This window comes from Atta cephalotes (assembly GCF_000143395.1).
Source record: "Atta cephalotes unplaced genomic scaffold scaffold00058, whole genome shotgun sequence".
NCBI classification, from domain to species: Eukaryota; Metazoa; Arthropoda; class Insecta; order Hymenoptera; family Formicidae; genus Atta; species Atta cephalotes.
Window position 1 is genome coordinate 400,265 of NW_012130122.1, and position 12,918 is coordinate 413,182.

The window sequence follows — 12,918 nt, forward strand, 5'->3', positions numbered from 1 at the left end:
TACTAAGTAAAGTAATAATAATAAAATAAATATTATTACTATACTATTATATATATATATATATATATATATATATATATATATATATATATATACATATATACATATATTGCAGTGAATTATTAATTTCTTAATTGTAAATATAAAGGCTTTTGTGATAATAAAATAAGAACAATGTAAAGCACATTTTAATATGTTATAGTCATTTAATTATTTAATAATTTATTATGTTCGTGACATATTCAATTATTATTTTGAAAAATTCTTTTTTGTCAATTATAATTAATTTCCATTAGGTGGAAGAAACAATTTAAACAATTATTGGAGGAAACTGGTTATGTTACGCCTGGAAAACATTTGTCTGAAGTTAGAGTTTTATTTATGGGTAGGGAATGTTTTGAGGAGCTTTCTCATCACGATTGTCAAGAAATTTATGATCAACATCAAAAAGAAATTATTGAAAAAGCAAAGCACAATTTTCAAGTAAGACGTTTGGAATAAAACATATTATTGTATTATATTGTATTACATACAGAATACGTGCAATCAGTACTATAATATGTTACAGGAATTATTGTTGGAACATGCTGATCTATTTTATCATTTCAAGAGTATAGCTCCATCGGGAACTATTACACAAGATGATATAAAAGAAATTACAGACGCATTATTGGATGATTTTAGGTATGTCATGTACTGAATATATTTTAATTATATTTTTAATTTAATTATATTTATAAATAAATTTTTCTTCTAATTTTACATTATAAAGGAAAAATTTTTTTGTATAAATCAATTTCAATTTTGCTTATAGATATAAAGCATTAGATAGATTAGATCAAGATAGAAAATTAATGTTATTTCAACATTTGGGATTTGTACATTGTCCTATAAGAGAGCATTGTCCTGCATATCCAAATTGCATGGACGCACTTATAGAAAGAATACTCGGAACGAAAGCACACAGGTGAAGAAGTTAATATTTCGTCATGCATGATTATATAGTATGGAATTATTTCATAACACAACTCTGAAAACGTTCTAACAGACCTTCCTCATGGAATCACAGTAGTCAGTGGCAGTTAACGTCGGACAACAATCAGTTAAATTTAGTTATACTGGGAAGTAACGGGCTAAGCGAAGAGTTTGCTCGCGAAATAAGGGCACAAACAGATGATGACGAAGTGGAAATAGATTGTCAACTTTACACTCTCGGATATCGTATTATAGACGGCGATGTCGGACTGCCGCATAATTCCTTCACTACCTCCGATTTTATGCCGCATGGTAAATATTCTCCTGATTGCAACTCTATATATTTTAAAAATCTACATACAATGGATACGCCTTTCTCGTTCTAGGATCTTTTTGTATCTATTCGAATGAAGATTCATTCGAATACATTCGATCTTCTTTAGAAAAAACCTTGTTATCAAATTTAGAGCAAGAGGATAGACTACCATTTCAAGGATTGCCCATTGTAATAATGTTTATACCAGAAGCTAGTATTGATGAAATGGAGGCTATGAAGCTCAGAGAAGAGGGGCAAAATCTTGCCGACAGGTATATTAATCCTTAGTACACAGTAATTTTCTCGTTTTTTTATTACACATAATAAGTTGTTTGTCTAGATTAATTTTTATCTCTTTTATAAGTATACAAAAATGATTAAGTAATTCTCTTATATATATTTTAATGTAGATTAAAAAAAAAGATAGAGACTACTATTTTATTAGCCAAGTGCTTTTAATATTTCAAAGAAAAGAAATGTACAGGACACAACTCAATACTCAATTAATTATATTAATCACACAAATTAAAATTTGTCGAACATATAATAATCTTATCGATTTCGTAGTTTACAGTGTCCATTTATCGATGTCTGCATAGACGATCTAGAGCAGGAGAAACATAAAAGGTTTCCGACTTCATTGGTAAAGGACGCTTTGCAACAACTTATACAATCTATAAACCATAGAGCTGGTTTTTTAAATATATATCAAAGCGTTATTGAATGTTTGGAGCCTGATATTAGGTAGACTATTAATCGTAATGTTTGCATTTAATTATATAGGCGTATAATTAATTTATATAGGCGAATATATTTTATCTAACATTTTATTTCAGAATAATAATGTGTATGTTCTGCGGTGATCCTTATTCAGTTGAGAATGTTCTCGGCCCTTTACTCAATCATCAATGCTGCTTTCTCAGCGGGGATAGATCTATAGTTTTGGAAACGTTTTTGGGAGAATGTAAACGTCGAGTTGAAGTCATTATCTCGAGTTTTCACGGAGCTAATGCATTTAGAGATGAATTAGTACATGGTTTTATACTCGTCTACTCCACAAAGAGGAAAGCCTCTCTCGCGACTCTAAAGTATGTACTCATAACACGCCGTTTACGTATCTAAAAAAATTAATATTTTATTTTGCAGATATTTTTTTATTACATATATTCTTTTGTCTTATAGTGCTTTTTCCACCAATATACCAAATTTGCCGATACAAATAATGGCTGTGACTGATACTGGCGGTGCGAATGCTTTCTTCAGTAACGACTTAAGTCATTTACTTATCACAGAGGGAAACGCAATAGCGGATAAATTGGAAGCGCATTTTATGACATCCGCATCCAGTTGTCAACAAAAAAGTAAGAAACTCCAGTTTTTATTTTTTCGGTATTTGACAAACTCATTTCCTAACGCATCATTTTGTAATGTACAGCCGCGTTTTACACGCCCTTCTTCAAAGTGGTATGGGAGAAGAAACCGGAGATCGAGCAGGCATTTAACATGGAGGAGCCAGGGAATTTGAATGATAGTGGAGAAGGCACTCTAGAATATTCGGCTTTGCATCCAATGCCGCCACCGCGACATGAGAGCTATCACCTTCAAACACCGGATGACGGGTAACTATTCTAGAAGCAGTTTACTGCAAACCGAGCATACAGATCTATTAACATTTAAATATATTTGTGACCCCAAGTCTAATGTCAAGCAGTATGTCTGTAACTTTTAGAAGCGGCTCCGAGTCGTACGAACAATTGACGCCTGATGGTGATCTAGGTGATACCGGTTTGACTGAACAATTCGCCGATCACAGAGCTACTCCAAGCGACGATAGTGACATTTACAGCCAGGTTGATTTTTATCGAGAAGAGAGGGAGAGAGATTTAATGAAAAATGAAGATATCACGAATAAACTATCTGGTTAGTAATAGACAAAAGCAACTTATATTGTGCAATGTCACAATGCGATTCTTCAATATTTGTTGAATTATAAATTTTTTTCTTTGTATAGGTTGGGTAAAGGATACATTTATGCACCAAGACGGAGTTACTAACAGTTACTCGCACAGAGCTTTTACGACAGGTCGACGATATATCTCCCAAGCTAAGCCACGGCCGAAAGGCAACAGTCAGACTTTAAAACAACCCGGGAAAATTAATCTGAAGGACTTTTCCAATGTAACAGACGTTATAGCTAGGATGACGATTGGCGAGAAAGAAGAGCACGGCCCGAAATTGACAATGGGTCACGCTCCTCTCGCCACTCCGGAACTGGTAGATCTCGGTTCTGAATACGCGCAGGTGAAGGACGTTGTTCCGAACATGTACTCCGCCTACGATGGCGATTATATGTACGCCTTGGTGCAAGATTCTATCAGCAACAATAAGTCCAAATTGCGTCACCGACGCGAAAAGGGACAGCCATGTAAGATCTTGTCTTTTTATGTTATAGAAATCTTTTGAAATGCTAAATTTATGGAAAATGAAAATTATGAATAATTATACATAATACAAACACATGAATAATTGTACGTAACACAAACACAAATACACAGCATACAGCGATTCTGACTCGGAGTGGAGTTCCTTGGAGAGACAAAGAGCGACGGACATTTTGGGCAAAGGAAATAAAAAACCTTCGTCGCACAAACGAATACGTAAGAAACGCACTGCGATACCAGTCGCGACGCCAAAAGTGCCATCATTAGCCAGTATGGGTAGCGGGGACGTCGGCCTCAACTACAACATGAAAGACGAGAAGAATTGGCGTGTTGATCCCGCAGAGAGAGGTAAAATTTTTTTTCTCTTCCATCGTTTTTTTTAAGTAATACAATTATAAATTCTTACATCTTGTGAAGAGTGATATTTAATGAAATATCTCTATCTTTTCAGTATCTAGCGAAACACCTGATACTTCCGAATCGAGCGATCCGGAACATACTTCAAGGTCCAGATCGAAACAATATAAATACGCAGCAGCTAGTCTGCGGAAAAGATTTTCCGGAAATTCTCTGCAACAGCAATACTTACAACATCCGTTTAATATGAAACATATGACACAGGAGATGTTCAGCGCCTCTTGTAAGTAACTTGGTGAATTTTAATTTGATAAGGATATTTATTGTTATAAGAGAGACTTATAAGATATTTTGTTATAACTGATATAATTTATATAATTGTATAATTTATAATAAAATATGATCAGTATAGAGAATTTTCTAATATAATTCGAATGACTTATTTAATACAATCGAAAGTTTCTAATTTAATGATAATCTGTACGTGTAAAAAACATATTTTCGCTTAAATTGAGGCTTCTTAATTAAGTTTTGATTATTTTTTTTTATTGTTAATGTTTTCTTAAGTTGCTGTATTTACGCTTTCGTTAACTTGCATGAAACTTATTATTTTAGCCAAGCACAGAGGTGAAAATGCGTTTCCAGATGATGAATCAAGTTTAGACGTTTCCTCGCCACGTGAAATTAATTCTCCTAGTGTAAGTTTATAGCATATATAATATAAATTGATATTGCAGAATGCGCATGTAATTAACTTGCATTGCTTGCTTTTTAGTTCGGTATATTGAATAAGTCAAAGGACAGCGACAAATTAACTAGAAAAAAAGACAAACAAAAGGCAAAGGAGGACGAAAAATTAGAAAAAAGAAGGCAAAAAGAGGAAAAACTTAAAAAGCATGCGGAGAAGGAGAAAGAGAGAGAAAAGAAGAAACAGGAGAAGATAAAACAGACCAAAGGCCCAGGAGGAACACCGATTTCGAGTCAATCACAGCAACCTTTGATTGAGGATTTCGCGCAGAGCGAAACGAATCGGATACCTTTGTTCCTCGAGAAATGCGTTCGATTTATTGAAGACGAAGGATTGGATTCAGAAGGGATATATAGGGTGCCTGGTAATCGTGCACACGTGGAATTACTTTTCCAAAAGTTCGAAGAAGGTATATTATTTGTTAAAAATTCTATCTTATTTATATTTTCTATTTTATTTATTTTTTTCTTTAAATCAAATTTATACTCTATTTTGTATGTTTATATATAGTAACATGAATCTCATTTTTTCTAACTTATAGATGGTAATGTCGACATACATTCTTTGGATATTCCTGTAAATGCTGTCGCTACAGCCCTGAAAGACTTCTTTTCCAAGAGATTACCACCGCTTATTGATAAAGAACGCATGAGCGAATTGGAAGATATATCGGGTAAGTTTAATTTTGATTATAAAAATTTAAACAATTTTTCTAAAAATGATTTTAATTGTTTTTAAAAGTTCTTAGATGTTTATTATATTATTAAATTTTCATTACAATTATTTTAACAAAAATCAAAGTATTTTTAAGCACATATGCTAATATATCAGGTGCACGAGGTATTAGCAAACCTATGTCGGCGACTTGCATGAACATGGAAGGTTAGTACTTTTATTTTATAGATAATAATCGTGTGACTTAAATTAAGATTAAATCCCAAAATTTGGAATGATTACAGACCGAAGCGGGAGACTGTTAGCCTTGCGTATGATGCTCAACAAGTTAAATCCAGTAAACTTTGACGTTCTTAAATTTATCTTCCAGCACTTCGTGAAGTAAGTGAATATTATGAAGATATAATTGTGAAGATAAATCTTTCATAGACATTCTAATCGTGTCTTCCTTTATCTCTATAATTTACATTTATACTATAACTTAAATTTATACGTCTTCAGAGTTGCGGAGAATTGTAAACTTAATAGTATGGACAGCAAGAACTTAGCGATTTGCTGGTGGCCTACATTACTACCGATCGAATTCAACGACCTCGGCAGATTTGAAGCTATGAGGCCATACTTGGAAGATGTAGTCCAGACGATGATTGATCAGTATCCCTTCCTGTTCTGTGGTGAGGATGCTGTTGTGATGGTGTAGTGACGAAACGCGTTACTTAACTGTGCAGTGCATAGTTCTCAGTGTCCATATGAGACTGCAGTATTTCTTGTGAACAACGGTGGTAGAAGCGGCGCGTCCAGCCGAGACCTCGCAATAACGCGCCTGCCTCGTGAAATAACACAATATTTCTTTTATACGTTGTCGACAGTTGCGATACAGGCGTAAACGATTGGTCTCAAAATATAGTTTATTAATATTAAACTTCGCTTCGTAATATAACTAATACAAGTTCCACGTAGGTGCAACGTGGACGAACAAAGTCTATTTAAGTTTAGTCATTCGCATTCGTTCATTTCCGGAATGTGCGACAAGCAAGATTTTTCCTTATGGAATCGATCGATTGATGGTCCTAAAATGATGGTTATTCGCATGCGCAGATCGGATAATACAAGAATATTAAGAGTCAATCCATGTGTCATAAAACAGTATGCATGTATCATGTTGGATGTTTCCAGAGCGATGTATTTATTGATATTGTATTAGGGATGTACGACTCAATATTTGATAATAGCGATTAGCTCTTTATGTAGTTAAGAAAGTAAGATCGATGTTGCTTTTTTTATTCGCTTTTTTTTTGCTCCGTCTTTCCGTTCTCTTTCTTCGTGTCTTCTTGTCCACATTGCCAAGAATGAAAGTGCTGAGCGCAAAGTAACGACATTAATGTAATCTCGTTAAAGAGACTGTTATTAGTATTTAAAAGAGGGTGTGTCATGCCCACATTTATGAAAGATACGAAGCATATATAAAACGAGATTTATCGTCGAATATTATATATTACATAGCAACGATATCAAAAATTTGTCAGAATTTTTAGTGTGTTTCCTTTTTAGCCATTGCACAAATCGCCTCTTAAGTGCATTTACTTTTGCATTTTTATCGATGTCGATTATCTCGTGCAAGAATTTTTAAACAGTTTTTATCCGCGTATCAGGGCTGAGCGAACTCAAACGACGATACAATCCGTATATTCATTCCGTCTAAAAAAAATGATAAAGTAAAAATGAAAAAAAGAAACACGAAAAGCGTTACATGTAATTGCACAATGTCTTGACAAATAGCGATAACATGCGTATGCGAAAGCAGGATAAAAAAAGGAAAACATTTCGTATATTATATATCGCAGCTCACACAACACAGTGGAATCGAAATAACTTAAGAAATATTTAGAACTACGAACAATATTAAGGTTTCTTAAAGCGGATATGTACATAGAATTTTAACGATTTAAGATACATATAAAGTTGTTTGTAAGACAAAACATTAAATTCATAGACTTTTTTTCAAGTGCAAAAGAAGTCCGTTTTATGCAAGAAGCAGATGTTTCTTCGTTCGTATCTTTGCAAAAAAAAACGCAGAAAGTATTTATTAGCACACTACTGTCGCGTATAAGGCATTCAGAACCGACGATTAAATGAAAGAGAGAACTACCATCTAACTTTTTATATTTAATCGGTCGCGCACACGTTAATTTATTTTTTTCGCTGTTCGCTTTGAATTCATGTGAATCCGCAGATCTAGCGGGTTATTTTCGTAGGTGTGCCATAGCTTAAACTCGATGTTAACGATCGTAACGACAGATGTATGCCTTTTGGCGGCTCAACATTCGAAAGTAAGCGTGTCGTTTAAGACCGCGAGCATTCGCGATCGCAGTGTATTGCCGAGAGATACTTAAATGTCGCCTCTGAATGTTGGAGCCATTATGAATAAAAGAAAAAAGAAAAATACACATGCGCGCGCACACGCACGCACGCACGCGCACACACACGCACGCACGCACACACACACACACACACACACACATTTTTGTAACCCGAAGATTAATCGCAAACATTCCTGTAAGGAAGGTCGATGTTACTTTATAGTCTCGCGAGAGACGCGTTTCAATCGAATCGAGTCCGTAAAATTCATGAAATCTCGAGAGTCTCACAAGAGAAAGAAATAAAAAAAAGAGAATCTCTTTTTATCGATACGGACCCTCGTAAGAAACGTGCGTCTCGCGAACTCAGCTGCTCTGTATTTGTAAGAAAATCGTTGTAACGATTTCTATAATCGACGTGTCGTGAGGACGCGCGCGATGGGAGGAAGAAAGAAGGAACGGATCGTACATTCCCCATTTAGTCGTAAAAAAAGAAAAACAGATTTTATACATTCGTACGTAATTGTATAATGTTTCTTAAAATAAGTAGAGAAAGACGTCGATGTTTTACGTGTGGGATTTCGAAAGACGTCGAAAGTCGTCGCGCTGAAAAAAAGAACGTCAACGATGCGACCTATTCACGTCGACGACGACGATGAACGAAGTGGCACATGTCAGAATAGTTAGGAACGCTCGCTTGGGAGATTTCGATACTAAGAGTTATCTTTATCTATTCTACATGTCTAGTTTACGTGTGTTGAATAGATAATTGAGTTAGAGGACTTAAGAAATTTTTCCCATGAATTAGATCGATTTGCACCAACTATTTCATTGTTTAAATCGTTTAAAGAATTAGACCAATTACTTGAAAAAATGAAAATTCTTTTTTTTAGAAAATTGATCAAATTAAAGGAAAGAATAGACTGAATAAAATCGAACAAATCACTATACAAATAATTAATTTTTTTTACCTTGCGGCATAATCATTTTTTTTTACATTTATTTAGAAAACTTTTTGGAACAAGTTATAAGAATATGAAAAAGAATATTTTTCATCAGAAGTATATTTTTATATTTTCATTAATACAGGTAATAAATAATTTTTAATTATGCTTTATTATTATTTTTATACTTAGCATAATAAAATTAATAAAATTATATTTATAATATTCATTTTTATATTCTTCCAGCTTGCCTTTTGTGTGCTCGTACATTTTAACATGCTTATATAAAAATAATTTCATTAATTTCTTGAGTTTTGAAGCAAAATTATCTTCAAAATATCTGCTATTTTTTAAATAAAAAAATCTATTGTTTTTCTACACTTATCAAATCATTTCTTCTTCTAAATAACTGCATTTCTGATTTACTAAATAGGGTCGCGATACCATGTAAATAAGATAAAGAGATAGGATGCCTTGGTCTAATCCTTTAACAATTGCGTATATCTGTCTTAGCGTCAATAGATTATCTCCACTTTTCCGCGTTATTAAAATTCCCTTTATATTGAGATAATATAATCTACGGAAAATGTATTGTAATTTTAATATTGTAATTTTCTAACTAGAATTTTTGTCAATTCGCCGTTGGTGCAACAAATCTATGCGTGTTTCGTATAAAGTGTTTCTCAAAAGTTTGCGATTATTTCTTATATAATTATTGTTTATTCAGAAATTTAGCACAAATTATACAATTATATTGCGACGATTGAAGAGTGCGACAGTGACTTAACTCATTTTTAAAAAAATGATTAAAGGAGGAGGAGAATTAAAGAATTGTATGCCAAATGATGAGACATCAATCACAAAAAAATTTCAAGTTGAGAATTGAATTATTTAAAAGATATGAAGGATTAAAGTTCATTAAAGTATCAGCTTCTATACTCTTGAAGCACGAATTTTTTATGTTAGTCTGACAATTTAATTTACATACTTTTATCAATTCAAACGTTCAATTCTATTTTGAAAACGAATATAATACTCTCTTTTAAACATTCTCTCAGTCAAGATACTGAATAATTTCAAGAAATAAATAAATTTCAATAAATAAATTGTTAATGAACTGAGTCACTGTTGCATCAAATCTTCCAACTGTGGTCACACCTCGTTGCATTCTCGCATCCACGATTAACGGTTAAGCAATAGCAAAGAAACGAATGTAGCGATTAAATATTCGAAGAAATGTACTCGATGACGTACGTGTAGTGATTGCGAGATTATCACGTCCTTCGCACAAGACAGCGTCATTCATCATCAATCTCAACATCAACAACAATATGTCGTTAATATTATCATCATCAATACCAACATTATCATCATCATCATCATCATCATCATCATCATCATCATCATTGTCGTCGTCGTCGTTACCATCATCCTTGGATGCGTATCCATCGAGCGTCTTCTGTCGAAGCCTAAGGAAGAGAAGAAAAATCACTTTTCTACGATACGTCCGTTAAGATTTCCGCTTGTCCTTTCTCGCTGTCCGAGGACGGTTCGACGGCGGCCGGCCTCCCCCGTCGAATATAACAGATCCTTAAATTATCGTAGCCTGTGATAAAGACGTAGGCGAAAATGGACCCCTTGCTTTTTCCCGTTTTATTTATGGCATCGACTCGATGTACGAATGTATTATAGTTGTACAGTTGCATGGGGATGATGCGTGTTGTAAATCTCCCTGCTTTCCTTGCGTTTTGGCGCTTCTTTCCTTTCTTCTTCTTTTGTCTTTCTTTTCTTATTCATATCTCTTCCTTTATCGCTCGTTACTATTTTTTGAGTGAACTTCATTCGTCCTCGAACGTCTCGTTTGTTGCCCGTAGCCTTGATTAAATACTATGCGAGCACCTGAATCTACGGGCGGTGAATTGTGAAGAAATGTAGGAAACGCGCGAGAAGCGGTTCTCAGCTATGGCAGTATCGTTAATTTATTGCATAATAGCGATCGAACTTTCATTTGACTGATAAAATGGAACGTGGGATCTCAATTTTCCTCGTTCACGAATCGAGAATATTCGTGACTTCTTTCAGCATGCTAGTTTAGTCTTTTGCGATATTTTATATTTTATACTTCGATCTTCAGCATAATAAAACGCAAAACGTATTTATAGTATTATATTTTTGTATTTCTTTTATGAAATAATATATTATTTGCTTTATTCTATCAAAGTTTATGGATAATTTCTCTTTCTGTGGCCTCGTTTTTCTCCCGCGAGACCTACGTTTCTTCATGGGAATGTGAGCCGAATCGATAATGTGTGAGTGCTTGAATTTTGTGAACTGAGAATTAATACTTGAGATTTGATAACAATAGCGATCTGTTAATCGCGAACTAATAATGAGAAAATGAGAGAAAAAGTTGATAAGTAAAAATAAGTCAATCCCTTTTCTAATCAGTAGGAGAACGAGAGTAGGAGAACGAGATTGGATCTACAGTTTTATAAGAATCTTTGATAAATATTGGATTGCGGATAGCTGATAATTAATAATAATAATAATAATAATAATAATAATAATAATATTTAATAGCCGTTTGTATCGAAGGTGGCTAACGAGAATATTGACCAAGATAGGACTGCTAATTTCTACCTTCGCTGAAATCTTTTTAAACGCCTTCAGTTTCGCGCACTGAAGATCCTGGCACTTCGGATCTGTTCTCTTCATCTGCCTCTTCTTTTTCCTCCCTTTCCTCCCCTTCCCATCCTTTGTCTAACGATGTATTTATCTTGTTTCTCGCATGTGCAGCTGAAAAGAACAGATCTCCAGCTTCTCGTGATTTGACCTAAACAAAATGCGCGACAAATACACGTGCGAAGCGATGGAAAAGGAGTGCAGCTCGCAGTGCTGCTCGCAAAGTATCGATACCGAAATTCGCGTCCGAATCGTCTTGCCGACGACGCAGAAAAATTTAGCCGATTCTTCGGAAGACTTATCACAAACGTGATAGCCCCCACCCTTCCCCCTCCCTCCCAATCCGCCCACCCTCGCTCTTTCCCTCACAAATGCGTTTCCACCTTTCCTAAATTACGCGTTTATAAATGTCGTCATTTATATACATGTAACGATTTTTGTAAATAATCGGTATACATATATAAATATAATTATATATATATAAATATAAATAAATATATATATATAAATTATATATATATGAAACACGCAACGTGTAAATGGACGAAACCTGTCTTCGTTGTATCGATAGTCTTATATCAGACTTGTATATGAACGGAGGGACTTTTGATTATTAAAAGTTTCCTAGAGTAAAAAAAGAAAAAATGGAGTTTTTTTTCTAGCTTATCGCACGGTATACATATAATTATAATATATAAGTGCATGCATGTCGACATCGATAATAATTTTAAAAAAATTTTGTTTAAGTAAAAAAAATTCTAACATATAAGCACGAAATGGTAATTGACAAATATAGGTAATTGACAATTGTTATTTAACAATTTCGTGCGGTGAGCGAGAAATTTATTATCTGAAAAAAGTTGTAAAAGTATTCAAGCTATAATTAAAATTTAATAACAGCATTAGAAATAATTTTAATCTTGATAGTTAAATCTTAATAATTAATAAGAATGAGATTAATAATCCTACTCTTACTTTTTTATTTATCCATTAGATAAATTACCATCCATTAGATACATTACCATGGTTTAGCCAAAAATGGAACAATCAGCCTAAGAATTAAAAAAAAGATAAATAATAATGTAAATAAATAGTAATAGTAATAGTAGTTTTTTAAGAATTAGAAAAAAGATAAAGTAATAGTAATTGAACCAAAATTAAAGTTATAATGCAGTGGTAGAAAGTGATATGGAGACAATTTCATTAACAAAATATATACAAAATGTTATCTGACATTATCTTCTGGTCGCCTTGAGGTCGCATCTTGTGTTATTAGATAAGTATACACCAGACGTATAATATCAGACATATAATAATAATAACGTGTGTGTGTGTGTGTGTGTGTGTGTGTGTGTGTGTGTGTGTGTGTGTGTGTGTGTGTGTGTGTGTGTGTGTGTGTGTGTGTGTGTGTGTGTGTGTGTGT

The 12,918-nt window shown here is 33.7% G+C and overlaps 1 protein-coding gene across 1 annotated transcript in view; it reads left to right on the plus strand.

Moving 5' to 3' along the window:
* LOC105623458 (rho GTPase-activating protein 190) overlaps window positions 1–6,212 on the plus strand; it is an 8,577-nt gene extending 2,365 nt beyond the window's left edge. Inside the window, exons 5-23 of the mRNA XM_012204850.1 lie at window positions 297–483; window positions 569–684; window positions 815–967; window positions 1,049–1,287; window positions 1,362–1,563; window positions 1,859–2,035; window positions 2,128–2,379; window positions 2,474–2,652; window positions 2,727–2,910; window positions 3,003–3,211; window positions 3,303–3,716; window positions 3,847–4,080; window positions 4,184–4,372; window positions 4,705–4,787; window positions 4,865–5,246; window positions 5,379–5,510; window positions 5,669–5,719; window positions 5,797–5,893; window positions 6,014–6,212. Of these exons, the coding sequence (XP_012060240.1) occupies window positions 297–483; window positions 569–684; window positions 815–967; window positions 1,049–1,287; window positions 1,362–1,563; window positions 1,859–2,035; window positions 2,128–2,379; window positions 2,474–2,652; window positions 2,727–2,910; window positions 3,003–3,211; window positions 3,303–3,716; window positions 3,847–4,080; window positions 4,184–4,372; window positions 4,705–4,787; window positions 4,865–5,246; window positions 5,379–5,510; window positions 5,669–5,719; window positions 5,797–5,893; window positions 6,014–6,212 (3,679 nt within the window). The remainder of the gene's footprint in view (window positions 1–296; window positions 484–568; window positions 685–814; window positions 968–1,048; window positions 1,288–1,361; window positions 1,564–1,858; window positions 2,036–2,127; window positions 2,380–2,473; window positions 2,653–2,726; window positions 2,911–3,002; window positions 3,212–3,302; window positions 3,717–3,846; window positions 4,081–4,183; window positions 4,373–4,704; window positions 4,788–4,864; window positions 5,247–5,378; window positions 5,511–5,668; window positions 5,720–5,796; window positions 5,894–6,013) is intronic.
* Window positions 6,213–12,918: the final 6,706 nt, after the last annotated feature.